The sequence below is a fragment of the Lontra canadensis genome, unplaced genomic scaffold, assembly GCF_010015895.1.
Source record: "Lontra canadensis isolate GAN:19392208 unplaced genomic scaffold, GSC_riverotter_1.0 scaffold4, whole genome shotgun sequence".
In the NCBI taxonomy this organism is placed as follows: domain Eukaryota; kingdom Metazoa; phylum Chordata; class Mammalia; order Carnivora; family Mustelidae; genus Lontra; species Lontra canadensis.
Window position 1 is genome coordinate 23,617,567 of NW_022630998.1, and position 13,837 is coordinate 23,631,403.

The 13,837-nt window shown below is 35.7% G+C and overlaps 1 protein-coding gene across 5 annotated transcripts in view; it reads right to left on the bottom strand.

The window, feature by feature from the left end:
* The window catches only part of ADGRV1 (adhesion G protein-coupled receptor V1), a 554,175-nt gene that overhangs the window by 174,743 nt on the left and 365,595 nt on the right, over positions 1–13,837 (bottom strand). For all 5 annotated transcript variants that reach the window (XM_032846581.1, XM_032846569.1, XM_032846573.1 and 2 more), the window contains one exon: positions 9,521–9,637. In XM_032846581.1, the coding sequence (XP_032702472.1) occupies positions 9,521–9,637 (117 nt within the window). The remainder of the gene's footprint in view (positions 1–9,520; positions 9,638–13,837) is intronic.

Here is a 13,837-nt window from a genome sequence, read left to right on the forward strand (position 1 = left end):
TGTGATGTTTTTCCTGCTAAACACTGTGAAATGAGAATGGTAACAGTTAGGTCTCTATATACACTTCTATCTCTCAGCTTTAAAAATTTTGTTAGAACCATCTTACAGACCATCTCAAGACATCATTATTATGTAGTCATGTTACCTTTTTAACCAAAATATTATCCCTGGGTTGCCTGGGTGGCTCACTCAGTTAAGTATCTGACTCTTGATTTCAGCTCAGGTCATCATCTCAGGGTTATGGGATCAAGCCCTGACTCGGGATCTGTGCTGGGCATGGAACCTGCTTAAGGTTTTCTCTAACTGTCCCCGCCCCAACCCTCTCTCCTTCTCTAAAAACAAAACAAAGCAAAATACTCCAACCCCCCCAAAGTTGTCCCCCAATTTAATCAACTACATTAATCCAACTTGACTATACTGTATACATGCAGCATACGCATTCCTAGCATTAATATAATGTAAGCTGAAGGCAAGCCCTAAAAGATTCAAAACTATTTTCAGCTTTAGTAACCAAATTAGACACTTCAAAAGAGAAAACTGAATAAAATGTTTTGCAGTGTCTAAAACTTGGTGATGTTACCACAGTCACATCTTTAATGTCACTTCTCAACACCAGTGCATCTGAATTACCACCTTCTTACTTCTGTCAGTGCTCACCACTGAAGGATGGTGTATTTGAATTTGTACACTTTTCGCAATTACCAGCATTTCAAGATTACCTGGGTGAAAAGAGGCAAAGGATCGGTGCTCAGAAAACTATAGAACTCTCATAAAAGAAATTGAGGAAGACACAATGTAATGGAAAAATGTCCCATGCTCATGGATTGGAAGAACAAATATTGTTAAAATGTAATGCTACCTAGAGCAAGCTACACATTTTATGCAATCCATATCAAAATACCATCAACATTTTTCACAGAGCTGGAACAAATAATCCTAAAATTTGTATGGGACCAGAAAAGACCCTGAATAGCCAAAGGAATGTTGAAAAAGAAAACCAAAGCTGGTGGCATCACAATTCCAGACTTCAAGCTCTATTACAAAGCTATAATCATCATGACTGTATGGTACTGACACAAAAACAGACATGTGGATCAAGGGAACAGAATAGAGAAACCAGAAATGGACCCTTAACTCTATGGTCAACTAATCTTTCACAAAGCAGGAAAGAATGTCCAATGGAAAAAAGAGTGTCTTCAACAAATGGTGCTGGGAAAACTGGACAGCCACATGCAGAAGAATGAAACTGGACCATTTCCTTACACCATACACAAAAATAGACTCAAAATGGATGAAAGATCTCAATTTAAGACAGGAACCCATCAAAATCCTAGAGAAGAACACAAGCAGCAACCTCTGTGACCTTGGCCACAGCAACTGCTTGCTAGACACATCTCCAAAGGCAAGGGAAATTAAGGCAAAGATGAACTATTGGGACTTTATCAAGATAAAAAGCATTTGCACAGAAAAACAAAACAAAAAATAGTCAACAAAACTAAAAGACAACAGACAGAATGGGAGAAGATATTGGCAAATGTCTTATCAGATAAAGGGCTAGTATCCAAAATCTATAAAGATTCAACTCCCAAAGAACAAAAACTCCCAAAAAACTCCACACCAAAAGAAGAAATAATCCAATCAAGAAATGGGCAGAAGACATGAACAGACATTTCTCCGAAGAAGACATACAAATGGCCAACAGATACATGAAAAAATGCTCAATACCCCTCAGCACCAGGAAAATCCAAATCAAAACCACAGTGAGATACCACCTCACACTGGTCAGAATGGCTAAAATTAACATGTCAGGAAACAACAGGTGTCGGCAAGGATGTGGAGAAAGGAGAACCCTCTTATATTGTCGGTGGGAATGCAAACTGGTACAGCCACTCTGGAAAAAACTATGGAGGTTCCTCAAAAAGTTGAAAATAGAGCTACCCTATGACCCAGCAATTGCACTATTGGATATTTACTCCAAAGATACAAAATGTAGTGATTTGAAGGGTCACATGCACACCGATGTTCATAGCAGTGATGTCCACAACAGCCAAACTATGGAAAGAACCTAGATGTCCATCAACAGATGAATGGATAAAGAAGATGTGTTATATATATAACACATCTTATGTACATATATATATATATATATATATATATTTAAATAATATAAATACTATACAGCCATCCAATAAAGGAAATCTTGCTTTTTGCAAAGATATGGGGCTTGATCCCAGGACCCAGAGATCATGACCTGAGCCAATACCAAGAGTCAGATGCTTAACTGATGGAGCCACCCCAGAGCCCTCCATTTTAACAAATTTAAAGAAAACTACCTAATGATATTTGTGACAGTTTCCTGTCATAAATACAATCTAGAGAAATACAGTAAAGGAGAACTTGAAGAGGTACACACTCAATCAAAAGATAAACTTTCATGTAAATAGTGAATACTATAAATAATGATTTTTTAAAAAACTTGAAAACACATGGTGATTAGTGACTTAAGTTTTGACATGGTTCTAAATGGATAAGCTGTATGTTTTTAGCCAATATTACTTGGTTCCTCTGGGTTTCAATTTCTTCCTCTAGTAAAGGGACAAGTTAAGCTGTAAGTTATTAACAATAACTTCCTGACTCCCAGTTTGTGAGTGAATCATTGTAGAAATTACAAATACTGAAATAAAAACACGAATGGTATGGATGCACAGCCTATGAATTTTGGAAGTAATACAGACCTTACAGATCATCTGACCACAAAAATCCTTTCATCTAGAGATGAGGAAACAGATGTAATCAGAGGAAAGCACAGTTTTTTCATATGCTGCTTAGTTACAGAACTTGGGACAGAACACAAGTCCAAAGCTCTTCTGAAGACTGATTAAGATTTATTTCCATAGAGACTCACACGAATATTGAGAATATTATTTGCATGAGAGCTTTTTTTTTCCCCTCTCTCATTCCCCCCCACACTTTATATGTCAGTGGAGATGCATTTTTTAATAAAAATATGGACATTACCATTTCTCTTTTCCTCTCCATTTTTTTGCTAACACTAAAGGACAGTTTTAAAAGGTTTATCAGAATATAAATCACTCAAACATGACTGTGGCCTGTGATAGATTAATTTTTGTAAACCTCATATTAAAACAAATGAAGAATTATACAACTTGAGTTAATAATTTTTGTTGAATTTAATAATAATTTCATAATTTGGTTTAGTTACTGATTTTACTCAGTTATATACTATCTTGCCAGAAAAGATTTTTGGGAGGCTCAATCATTTTAATTGATTTGATCGAACTCCTAGTGGAGAGGGACAAAGTTAATTGGTGCAAATTTAATTTATTTTATTTTTACTTTTCGAAATATTTAATTTATTTATTTGCTAGAGAGAGTGTGAGAGAAAGAGAGAGAGTGCACAAGTAGGGGGAGTGGCAGGGAGAGGGAAAAGCAGGCCGAAGGCAGACACTTAACTGACTAAGCCACCCAGACGTCCCATTTGGAGCAAATTTTAAAATGTTACATGGAATAGTTTATGAGAGGAAGAACAGAACCAATATTTACTTTTTTTCTTAAGTTAAAAATAGACTGCTTGAACCCCATACATTTTTATGCTATGGGGGATAAGATTGGTATCCAGCCTGTTATTTAATATTTGGTTATTAACCATGTCACCAGAAACCCTGGATTGATTTATAGTATCAAGTTTAGTCAGAGGTCATGGACGCTATTAATTTTGTCATTATCATACGTTCTTAGTCATTCATTTCAGAGAAGAGTCTAAGAAATATTATCACATGTCCTTGCTCTAGTTATCCTCTCTCTTAGCAATTTTTACATGAAATAAATTGCAAGGCTTTTTGAGGACTGGAGAATTCTGTATTTCCTGGGTATATCATTTTTATCTTGGTAATTACCAAGTTGTAATTACTGTTAATTACTGTTGTCCTCATACCTTTGATGTCCTGTCCCACCACCTCCCAACCTCCAGCCCCCCACCCCGACTGCCTGCCCAATTGAATCAGTGACAAAGGAAAAACATGGCTACTTTTAGCATTTCCCTTCTTGTTGCTATGCCCTGATACTAAGTGGCCTTTCTGCCAAGGAATAAAATGTGTATTTGCCTCTGCATAGCCTGATCTTACAGAAAAATTAAGGCACAAGATATAAATGGTCAAGTATAATTGTAGAATGATTTCTACCTTTATTCCATCATTTAAAAAACATGTCCCTTAAGTAAGCTTCAGTTTCAAAATAAAACATTACACTGTTTCCATAAGCATGAAATCAACAAGCTGCAGGAGCAATCTAAGGTTTGGATATTGTTCATAATTGAAGCAGATTGCTATATGATTTAGTGACAGGAAATGATTATAAAACTGGGCCAAATAAATAAACATAAAAATTAAATTTCTATTTACCTATATTATATACAGATACCTCAACTTACTGTGATTTATTCCTTCAGGGGTTAACTCATGGTCTGGCAGTCCATTTCATGTAAATGTTAATAATAAAGGCATAAATTCTAGGAATTTATTCTAATAATATCCATAAGTAAATAAATATTCAGAATGCAAGGATGTTCAAGGAAACATTGTTTATAATAGCAAAAATAACTGGAAGTAACTAGCATTTCAAAATAAACTGAAATAACCACATTATGGAATGGAAAAAAGTGTACCGGTACTTGGTAAATGTATACATATACAAAAACTTAGATGAACTATATATAAATAAGTAAATATATATATACACACACACTATACACACACAAGAACATACACATATGTGCTTTTTACATATTTAAAAACATTTGTATATTTGTGGAATATTTCTGGAAAGATATACAGGAAACCATTAACAGTGTTTACCTTCGGGAGTAGGGTTGAGGGTAAAGCAGAGAGTGGAGGGTGTGTGAAATAGGGAGAAACAGATGTACGTTTCATTTTATATTTCTCTTCAGTGTTTGATTATGTTTTGTACCATTAGTATATACAATTTCTAAGATGAAAGGAAATCAAAACAGAAAAGGAAATGAAAATAGAACAATAAAAACTAAGGAAATAGAGTAAACACATTATAATAAGAGTTTAAATTCTCACTGTCAAACTTTCTCTAAGTAGACAAGACTTGCTGTTTTAAGGAGGTGGGAAATGATTTCAGTAATTTCAGAGTGATTTTATATGAGGAGCAAATAGAAGGATAAGTCAAGTTCCATGGCCTCAAAGGGAATTTGTGAGAAGTTTGCTTAAAAAAAAAAAAAAAAAGGCAAAATAATCTGTTACTATATTCTCATAATATGTGGTAGAACTTCCTTGTCAGAAAAACGGGGAGGCCTAAAGAAACAGAGTGAAGGCCACCAGTTAGAGATTCCGTGATGAGCCATGCATGTACTTCAGTAAAGAGGTTAGAGGTTATTTACACAGCTTGCTGAAGCTTCACAGCTAGTTGGTGTCTGCCTCACTCTAAGTCTCTCCCCACTATTATCAAGTAAATTCTTTTTTTGGGGGGGGGAAGAGTGTAAATTAAATTGGAAAAGCAGAGTTTTCAACATGTTTCAAAATCAATGAGATATGGGCCACACATATTTGTTTAGCCAGTAATATTCGGTAAATATGTATGGCATATAGAGCTTGTGCCAGGCCCAATTCCAAGCTCTTTTCATGCACAAATTCATTTTATCTTTCCACAATCCTCAAAGACAGGTACTATTATTATAGATCTGATTGTTCAGATAAAAATCTAGGCTCAGAAAAGTTATGTAACTTGTTTACCAACAAAATTCTTCTTTAGCTACTATAAAAATATAATCCAATTAAAAGTATATGACAGAGAAATAAAAGTTCAAGATAAAGTCATTTAAGTGCATTTTTTTCGAAGATTGAAGATATGATGCAAGTCAAAATAAACAGTAATTCTGATATACTAAACCCAATGATTAAGTTAATGGTTAACTTTTTGTCCTAAGTTATACACGCATACACGTCTATCAAATTCTCTCCTACATACTGTTAAAAATATGAAGTAGAGGGGTACCAGGTGGCTCAGTTAGTTGAGCATCTGTCTTCAGCTCAGGTTGGGATCAAGCCCCACGCTGGGCTGCCTGCCCAGCGGGGAGTCTGTTTCTTCCTCTCCTCTGCTCTCCCCCAACCCCCTTCCAGCTTGTGATCTCTCTCACCTCTCTCTCTCTGTCAAATAAACAAATAAAATTTTTTAGAAAATATGAAGTAGAGCCACCTGGGTGGCTCAGTTGGTTAAGCAACTGCCTTCAGCTCAGGTCATAATCCCAGAGTCCCGGGATTGAGTCCCACATCAGGTTCCCAGCTCCATGGAGAGTCTGCTTCTCCCTCTGACCTTCTCCCCTCTCATTCTCTCTCTCACTCTCTCTCTCTCAAATAAATAAATAAAATCTTAAAAAAAATATGAAGTAGAATCACTAAAATGTTAATTTTTTTCAAAAATTTTGAACCCTAATTGACTAGAAGGATTGGATTAATAGTGGCCTAATCTTTTACATAATGTTTTAAAAATGGATTCTACTTTAAAAAAAAAAAGATTTAGTAGACAGTATTTTATAAAAAGGAAAACACAGGTTGGTAAAGGAACAACCTCTTCCCACAAAATAACTTATGAGAAGTAACCTACTAGAATCAGAAGTTATTGAATTTTTCCCTTGTGGTCACACCACAAACCATGAAAAATGTGTGGTATACCATCTGAAATACATTAAACTTCAAATAGTTTTATTTACTGGTACTTTAAATAGTTTTCATAACCATCAGCCATACAGAAATCTAATTAGCTTACTAAATGTTCATCAGCCACAATTTTATTTACTGAAGACTGGAAAAAGAGATCTAGAGTACACCAGTCTCTATTAAGTTGGGTGAAATCTTATATGTGATCCCATCTAATGCTCCCCCAAAGCAGGAAAACATTTTGAAAGTTGGTCATTTCCCCCTATTTGAATACACTTCACTGACTGGATGCTTTCTGCTTGTAGGAACAGCCTCTTCGATTCTGACAGTTTTACTGGTTATCAAAGTTCTTAATTGAATCAAAATTCACTTTTTTCATTTTTGACCCATTTGTTCCATTCTTCCAAATGGACCTGCAGTCCCGTCTTTCTCTCCTGTAGCATCCCTTCTAGTGTTCGTAGACAGCTACCACATCACTCTAAATTCACTGCAGGTTAGCTATCTCTAGCTGACTCAAAAGTTTCTTACAGGACTATTTTCAACTTCTCATCGGCTGGTTAATGCTTCTAGTGAAACATGATTTATGAAAGTGATTATAGGGTCTCAAGCTTGTCTTGAACATTTGTAGATTACAGTGTAAACCACAATGCCCTCATCTGCCTCTATGCTGTTAGTAATGTAACCTAGGTCTGTATTGTTTTTGTAGTTGTTGTTTTAAGCAATCTGGTCACACACTTGATCACACTAAATTTGTGTTAAATAAAATATTTCAAGTTGTTTACCTTAACCCCCATCAAATTAAGTCTGTTTCACTCTAGGTTTCAATCTGTCACAGCACTTTCTCTATATTGATTGTACCTGCATCCCTAACCCAGGCAGCTTGCTGTTTTAGCTGTCCTTCCACCTCCGTTATCATCTGCATACCTGATAAGACAGTTTCCTGTGTCTTCATCCAAGTCATTCATCAAAAACTGAGTAGGTCAGGGACACGGACAAAGACCTTCTGCGCAACACTGGGGACCTCAGTCCGAGCAGATAAATAACATACACGTGGTACACACGGAAAGTTCAGCTTTGATAAACTCTTAAAAAATTTTGCAATCAGAGAATCTAGCAAATACTATTTTAATTTTAGCAAATATTAAGTTTTATGTTATATCCTTGAGATTTAGCTTTACTTTTTTATTTGGGAGGGATTTTGAGAATACCATAAACTTTCCATAATTAGAGCTATTTAAGACTTATGAAATAATAATTCTATGAGGAAGGAATAATTATCTTCATATGAAGATTTAGAAACAAAACTTGGGAAGAGTCAGTAACTTGATTAAGTTTACAAAGATAGTGGCAAAACCAGAATTCAATCCCAGATTCAGGGCTCTAATTATTGCAACTAGTTCTATTAACTAAATAACTCAGTGCAGTTCTCCCTACAACTATAATATCGTACCTGGGAAAATATCCCTTCCATGAGTCTGTATGGTATTCTCACATGCTTTCGTTACTGCTGTACATTGGAAACCCCAAATCCTTTTATTCAACAAGAAAGAAGAATATGCAAATGACTGAATGCATCTGTTTATATAAAATAGTTCACAAGCATACTAAAAAATATATAAAACTATTTCTATCATATGAAAGATGTAACAATACTACTACGTAGAAAGCATTACCAAAGGCAACACTTCCTTTAGTTGAGCCATTAAATTGATGACATTAATACTACTGAACTGGATCCAACTTTCATATTTGCCTCTTTATCAAGCAAATCAGCATAGGACAATAAAGGGAATTTGGGATTTTAGTCAGAAAAGGGAGAGTTCAAGTCTCTCCCCAACACTTACTAGTTCCTCAGAAGAGTATACTAGGACTCTTTGGGTCTCACCCCATACTTTCTCCCCAGGTGATCTCTTCCAAAAATAACAGACTCATATTCCAATTGTAAGTCAACAATTTTCTAAAATATTTATAGCACAGGCTATATATAAATCTCTTTTCTGAGCTTTAGTCCTGCGTATCCCCCTTCTCTCAAAGTTCCCATTGGAAGACTCACACCAGAGGAACTTCATGCTCCATATGTCCCAAATTTCTCATCAACCTTCCTGCAATTTCCAGGGGTCATTATTTCACTTCAAGACACTACCATCTATCCAGCCACTCACACCAGAAACTTGGGAAACATCTTTGGTTCCACCTTCTGCACTCTTCTTAACCAATCTCTACATTCTATTGCTATACTGAAAGAAAGAAAAAAAGAAAGGAAGGAAGGAAGGAAGGAAGGAAGGAAGGAAGGAAGGAAGGAAGGAAGGAAGGAAAAAGAAAAATGAAATTTCAAAAGCTGTCCTACTCCCCTGGCTTCTTCTGCCAGTCCCAGGTTCACACTGCCTTGTTCTCCTGCCCGGATAAGCTAACGGTACTTAATTAGCACGGATGTCAACTCTTTTGTCACCAATTCACTACAAACAGGGAGATATTTCTCAAACACAAATGTTACCATGTTACTTGTTTAATTCTATGGCCTCCCCTAGAACAAAGTTCAAATTTCTTGCTGTGGTTTACAGGCCCCACATCACAAGCCTCATCTCCCACCACTCCCTAATTTCTACCCCTTCTAGGTTTCTTCTCATTCCCCCAAATTCACTATAATTTCTAATGTTGTACAGCTTATAAAGTTTTCTTTCCATTGATCTCCTGGGAATGCGGTAATGGATATATGGAATCATTTCCACCTCAGTATGAAGAACAGCAGATAGGAAGAACATTCCACGCAGATTCACTGGAAAGTAGGAGGGGGTGGGAGGCAGAAATGAGGTACCAACCTGAATGAGCATCCAGCTAAACTGGCAAAGATACAGATAATGTGTGACAGCAGCCACTGCTGAACAGCTCTCCTCCGTGAGTTGGGGACTTGCATATGCAGACACCAGAAACACAATCTGTAAGAAACAATACCTGTATTTTTAAATCATGCTAAAATCAATCAAGAATATTAAGAAAGTAAAACTTTCTCATCAGAATCTAGGATTCAATGACTCAAAGAGAAAATAAGTTGATCTGTTGCTCAAACCGAGATAACAAACAGTCATTCTAAGAATGGCACTACATAGGCTTTCATATTTATTCCACTTATTTATCTGAATATAGTTGACATAATGTTATATTAGTTTCAGGCATACAACTTAGTGATTTGACAAGTTTATACACTATGCTGTGCTCACCATGAGCGCAGCTGCCATCTATCCCATTACATCGCTACTAAAATAGCGTGATTACTTTCCTTATGCTGTGTCTTCTGGATTTTTACATTTCTTAGAAACAATGAACTATATGAAATTATGCTACACATTGCTCTGGTCTGTCAAGAGGTGATTTTCAAAGTAAACCCTGTTCTTATCACGAATGGACAAGAATCCCATGAAATACATTTATTTTGGCTAAGTAGAAAAAATAGACATTAAGTCAAAGCTAATAAGAAGGAAAAGAAAGAAAAGCAAAAACTCTGATTTTATCATCATCTGCATCTTCTTGTGAAGTAATAAGTAACAAAACAGACTTTAATTTAAAATTTCAAATTCTAGGATTACTTTATTCCTTGGACTTTTATTTTTATTTCAACTGCCTCAAGACTTTGGTCAAAAGAAAGCTTTACAATGAGGCCTTTCTTGACCACACTGTTTAAGATTTTACCTTCTTGGGGCGCCTGGGTGGCTCAGTGGGTTAAAAGCCTCTGCCTTCGGCTCGGGTCATGATCCCAGGGTCCTGGGATAGAGCCCTGCATCGGGCTCTCTGCTCAGCAGGGAGCGTGCTTCTCCCCCCCACCCTGCCTACTTGTGATCTGTCTGTCAAATAAATAAATAAGATCTTAAAAAAAAAAAAAGATTATACCTTCTTTTCTTCTGTCCTTCCCACACACATGATACCCTACATCTAAAGAGATAACTCCTTATTTCTAATTTTTTAAACACTTATCACCTTCTAACATGCTCTGTAATTTGTTTATTTAGTATGTTTCTTGGTTATTATTCACCTCATCTACTAGGTTATCATCCTTACGAGGGTAGGATCATTGAATGTTTTAGTCACTGATGTATCCCAATCACACAGCCCAGTGTCTGGCACATAGTAGATATTCAATAAATACTTGTAGAATAAGTGAATAAATAAATGAAGTGAAACACTCTTGTGGGTTCTATCATTTTGTATTTTCTTCTATATATGATTACTGTGTTAAATTTTATAATGATAACTGCAGATGGCAAGGGAAAATTTGGAGCAATGATCGTATACCGTAACTTCTCAAGGAATAACCTCCCTTTTTAGGACAGCAACCAAGTCTTTTTGATTCTATATTTTAATAAGCCACCACTATGGCTGGAATATACAAATGTTTGATAAATGACTGTTTAAAGAAAGAATGATTGATTCCAAAAAGACGAAGGGTGTTCCAAGAAGAAAACTAGCTGACTTATGCCTCAAAACCCAACTTCTAAGAAGGAAGCATAAGTAACTTTAAGTCTGTTTGAATTTTTAAAAATGAATAATGTGCTCAAAACCAAATTAGAACAATGGGACAAAGTACTGCTTTTATCTTCAAATGAAATATGTGCCTACCCAATCTTTTTGTTCTAAAACTTGTGTCCATTAAATCTCCTTGAAAATTTCTACCCAATGGTAACCCTAGGGTAGCATCACTGGGGTGAATTTGTCAGGGTCTGGGGTGAGGCTTTATATGCTCTGAACATCTTCAGTTTGCAGGGCAAGACTCACCATAACCACCCTACTTAGTTAAAGGAGAACTGAAATGTTAATTAATAAACTTATAATATTATATAAATCTCATGCCATGTTGAAATGACTCTTCCCTGGTGGAAATTATTGAGTACTTCCTGTACCAAGTATAGAAGGGGGAAAAAAAAAGTTTTTCTTTCTTTCTTTCTTTCTTTCTTTTTTTTTTAAGCTATAGACACCGAACTCAGTTTACTTTCCTGGAACTAATTGTTTCATCAGTAGCAGGAAGATGGAAAAGATAAACTTTAACGTTCCTTTCTACCCCAGGATTCCAGGATTATTTTTTAAATGAGAAGCATTCCTGAATCAAATTTTTGTTTATTTAGCCCTGGATTTGAAGCATTTGTAGCATACACTATTTAAAAAAAAAAAAAAAAGCAGAAGCTAGAAATTTATCTCACATTTCCTAAAAGTCTGAAAAAATGAGTTCTCAAAAAATGAAGTCAACAAATTTGCCTTTCCAGAATATATCATAAATAGCTTTTCAATTATTAGAGCTTATTTTGAAAATATGCTTAGATTTTCCTAGATCTTATCTTCTAATTTCTGAATTGTAAAATATTCTGGATCATAAGTTTCCTTTTCCTAAATACCACAAATATTCACTGAATACTTTCATGAAAATACTAACAGTAAACACTAAGCACCAAAACTACCTTAAAAGCCGCTGGACATGCAGACTAAGAGATTCAGTGAAAGAAAGGAAGGAAGGGAGTGGGGAGGGAGGGAGAAAGAATTTTAAGATTTTATATTCTTTCTTTTTACAAAGTGGCATCTATTTCCATAAAGATTTTTTAAGCATACCTAAAATAAATTTGAGACTCTCTAATTCATTTCCTATAATACAGATTGCGTTGAATTTCATTTGGTAGTTTTGTTCTAATCACCCTGAAGAGTTTGCTGTGTAAAACAATGGTGTAATCCAAATTGTAATTAATATGCTTAGTTTTGAGCATTCTATGAGACTATTTATAAATGGTATGCTAATTTGAATAAATCTTAGTCTCTTAAAAACCTTTTCTTTGAAACAAATTAGTACAGGTTATTGTTTGAACTACATTTACTTTCAGAATACAGTTTTAACACCCAAAATTCTCTTCTTAAGGTATGACTTCTACATATTTTATTATGTTTTAACCTCCTTTTCTAAGTCATAAAAATAGCAGTTACAAATCTACTTTTGTAAACCATGAACATTCTTCCAGAATGATCTTTAAATTGCAAGAAATACTTCCATCTGCATGAGAGGAGATAGGTCAGCAAGAGAAGGCTGATTTGTCGCAAGGCACATTGCTTTGACAGGATGAGCTAAGAATACTTGGGAGAACCAGCTATTACGTGTAACCAGGCACATCTGAAATTAAATTAAATTGAATTAAAATACAAACTAAATGATAAAGGAAAACAAAATGCCATCTTCTAGCATATTTAGCACATGTATCTTTTAGGCAGATAATGCAAGAAAAAATGAACTTTTACCATTGTTCTTTTACTCAAACACACAGAGATGACCAGGAAAAAGATTATTTTCACAGTTAGTTCTCTGGATGCATTAACACCATAACAGAAATACAACATAACCTTTTTTTTTTTTTCAAAGGTTCTCAGTCACTCATGTATTGCTTCATTTGGTAAGCAGGTGAGTACCTACAACCTCCGTAGCATTATGCTATCCATGTGAGATGGACAACGCGGTGGCACGGCAGCAAGGGGCTGCATGTTTCCCTTGTTTCCTGGTGCAATCCACACACTAACAATGTGAAGTCATTACTGTTTTTATACCAACTTAATAAATAATGAAAGAGGATCTCATACGGGAACTAACTTTTTAGAGGCATTAAATATATTCTGAAGTTAAAGTGGGATTCAAATCCTGTTTGTTTTTTCCAAGATTTTTGTTTATTTATTTGACAGAGATCACAAGTAGGCAGAGAGGCAGGCAGAGAGAGAGAGGAGGAAGCAGGCTTCCCGCTGAGCAGAGAGCCTGATGTGGGGCTCAAATCCCAGGACCCTGGGATCATGACCTGAGCGGAAGGCAGAGGCTTTAACCCACTGAGCCACCCAGGCACCCCTCAAATTCTGGTGTTTTGATTTATATAGTGTTCTCTGTAGAACATCATGCTGTAGCCTACAGAAATAAATCAAGCACAAGTCTGCCTCAAAGTGCTGAAATTCTAGTTCACTCTTTCTCAATCCTTTTGTTTTAAAAGATTTTATTTATTTATTTATTTATTTGAGAGCGAGAAAAAGCATGCATACATGGAGGGAGGGGCAAAGGGAGAAAGAAAGAGAGAGAGAGAGAATATCTCAAGCAGCCTCCATGCTGAGCACAGAGTCTGACAAGGGCT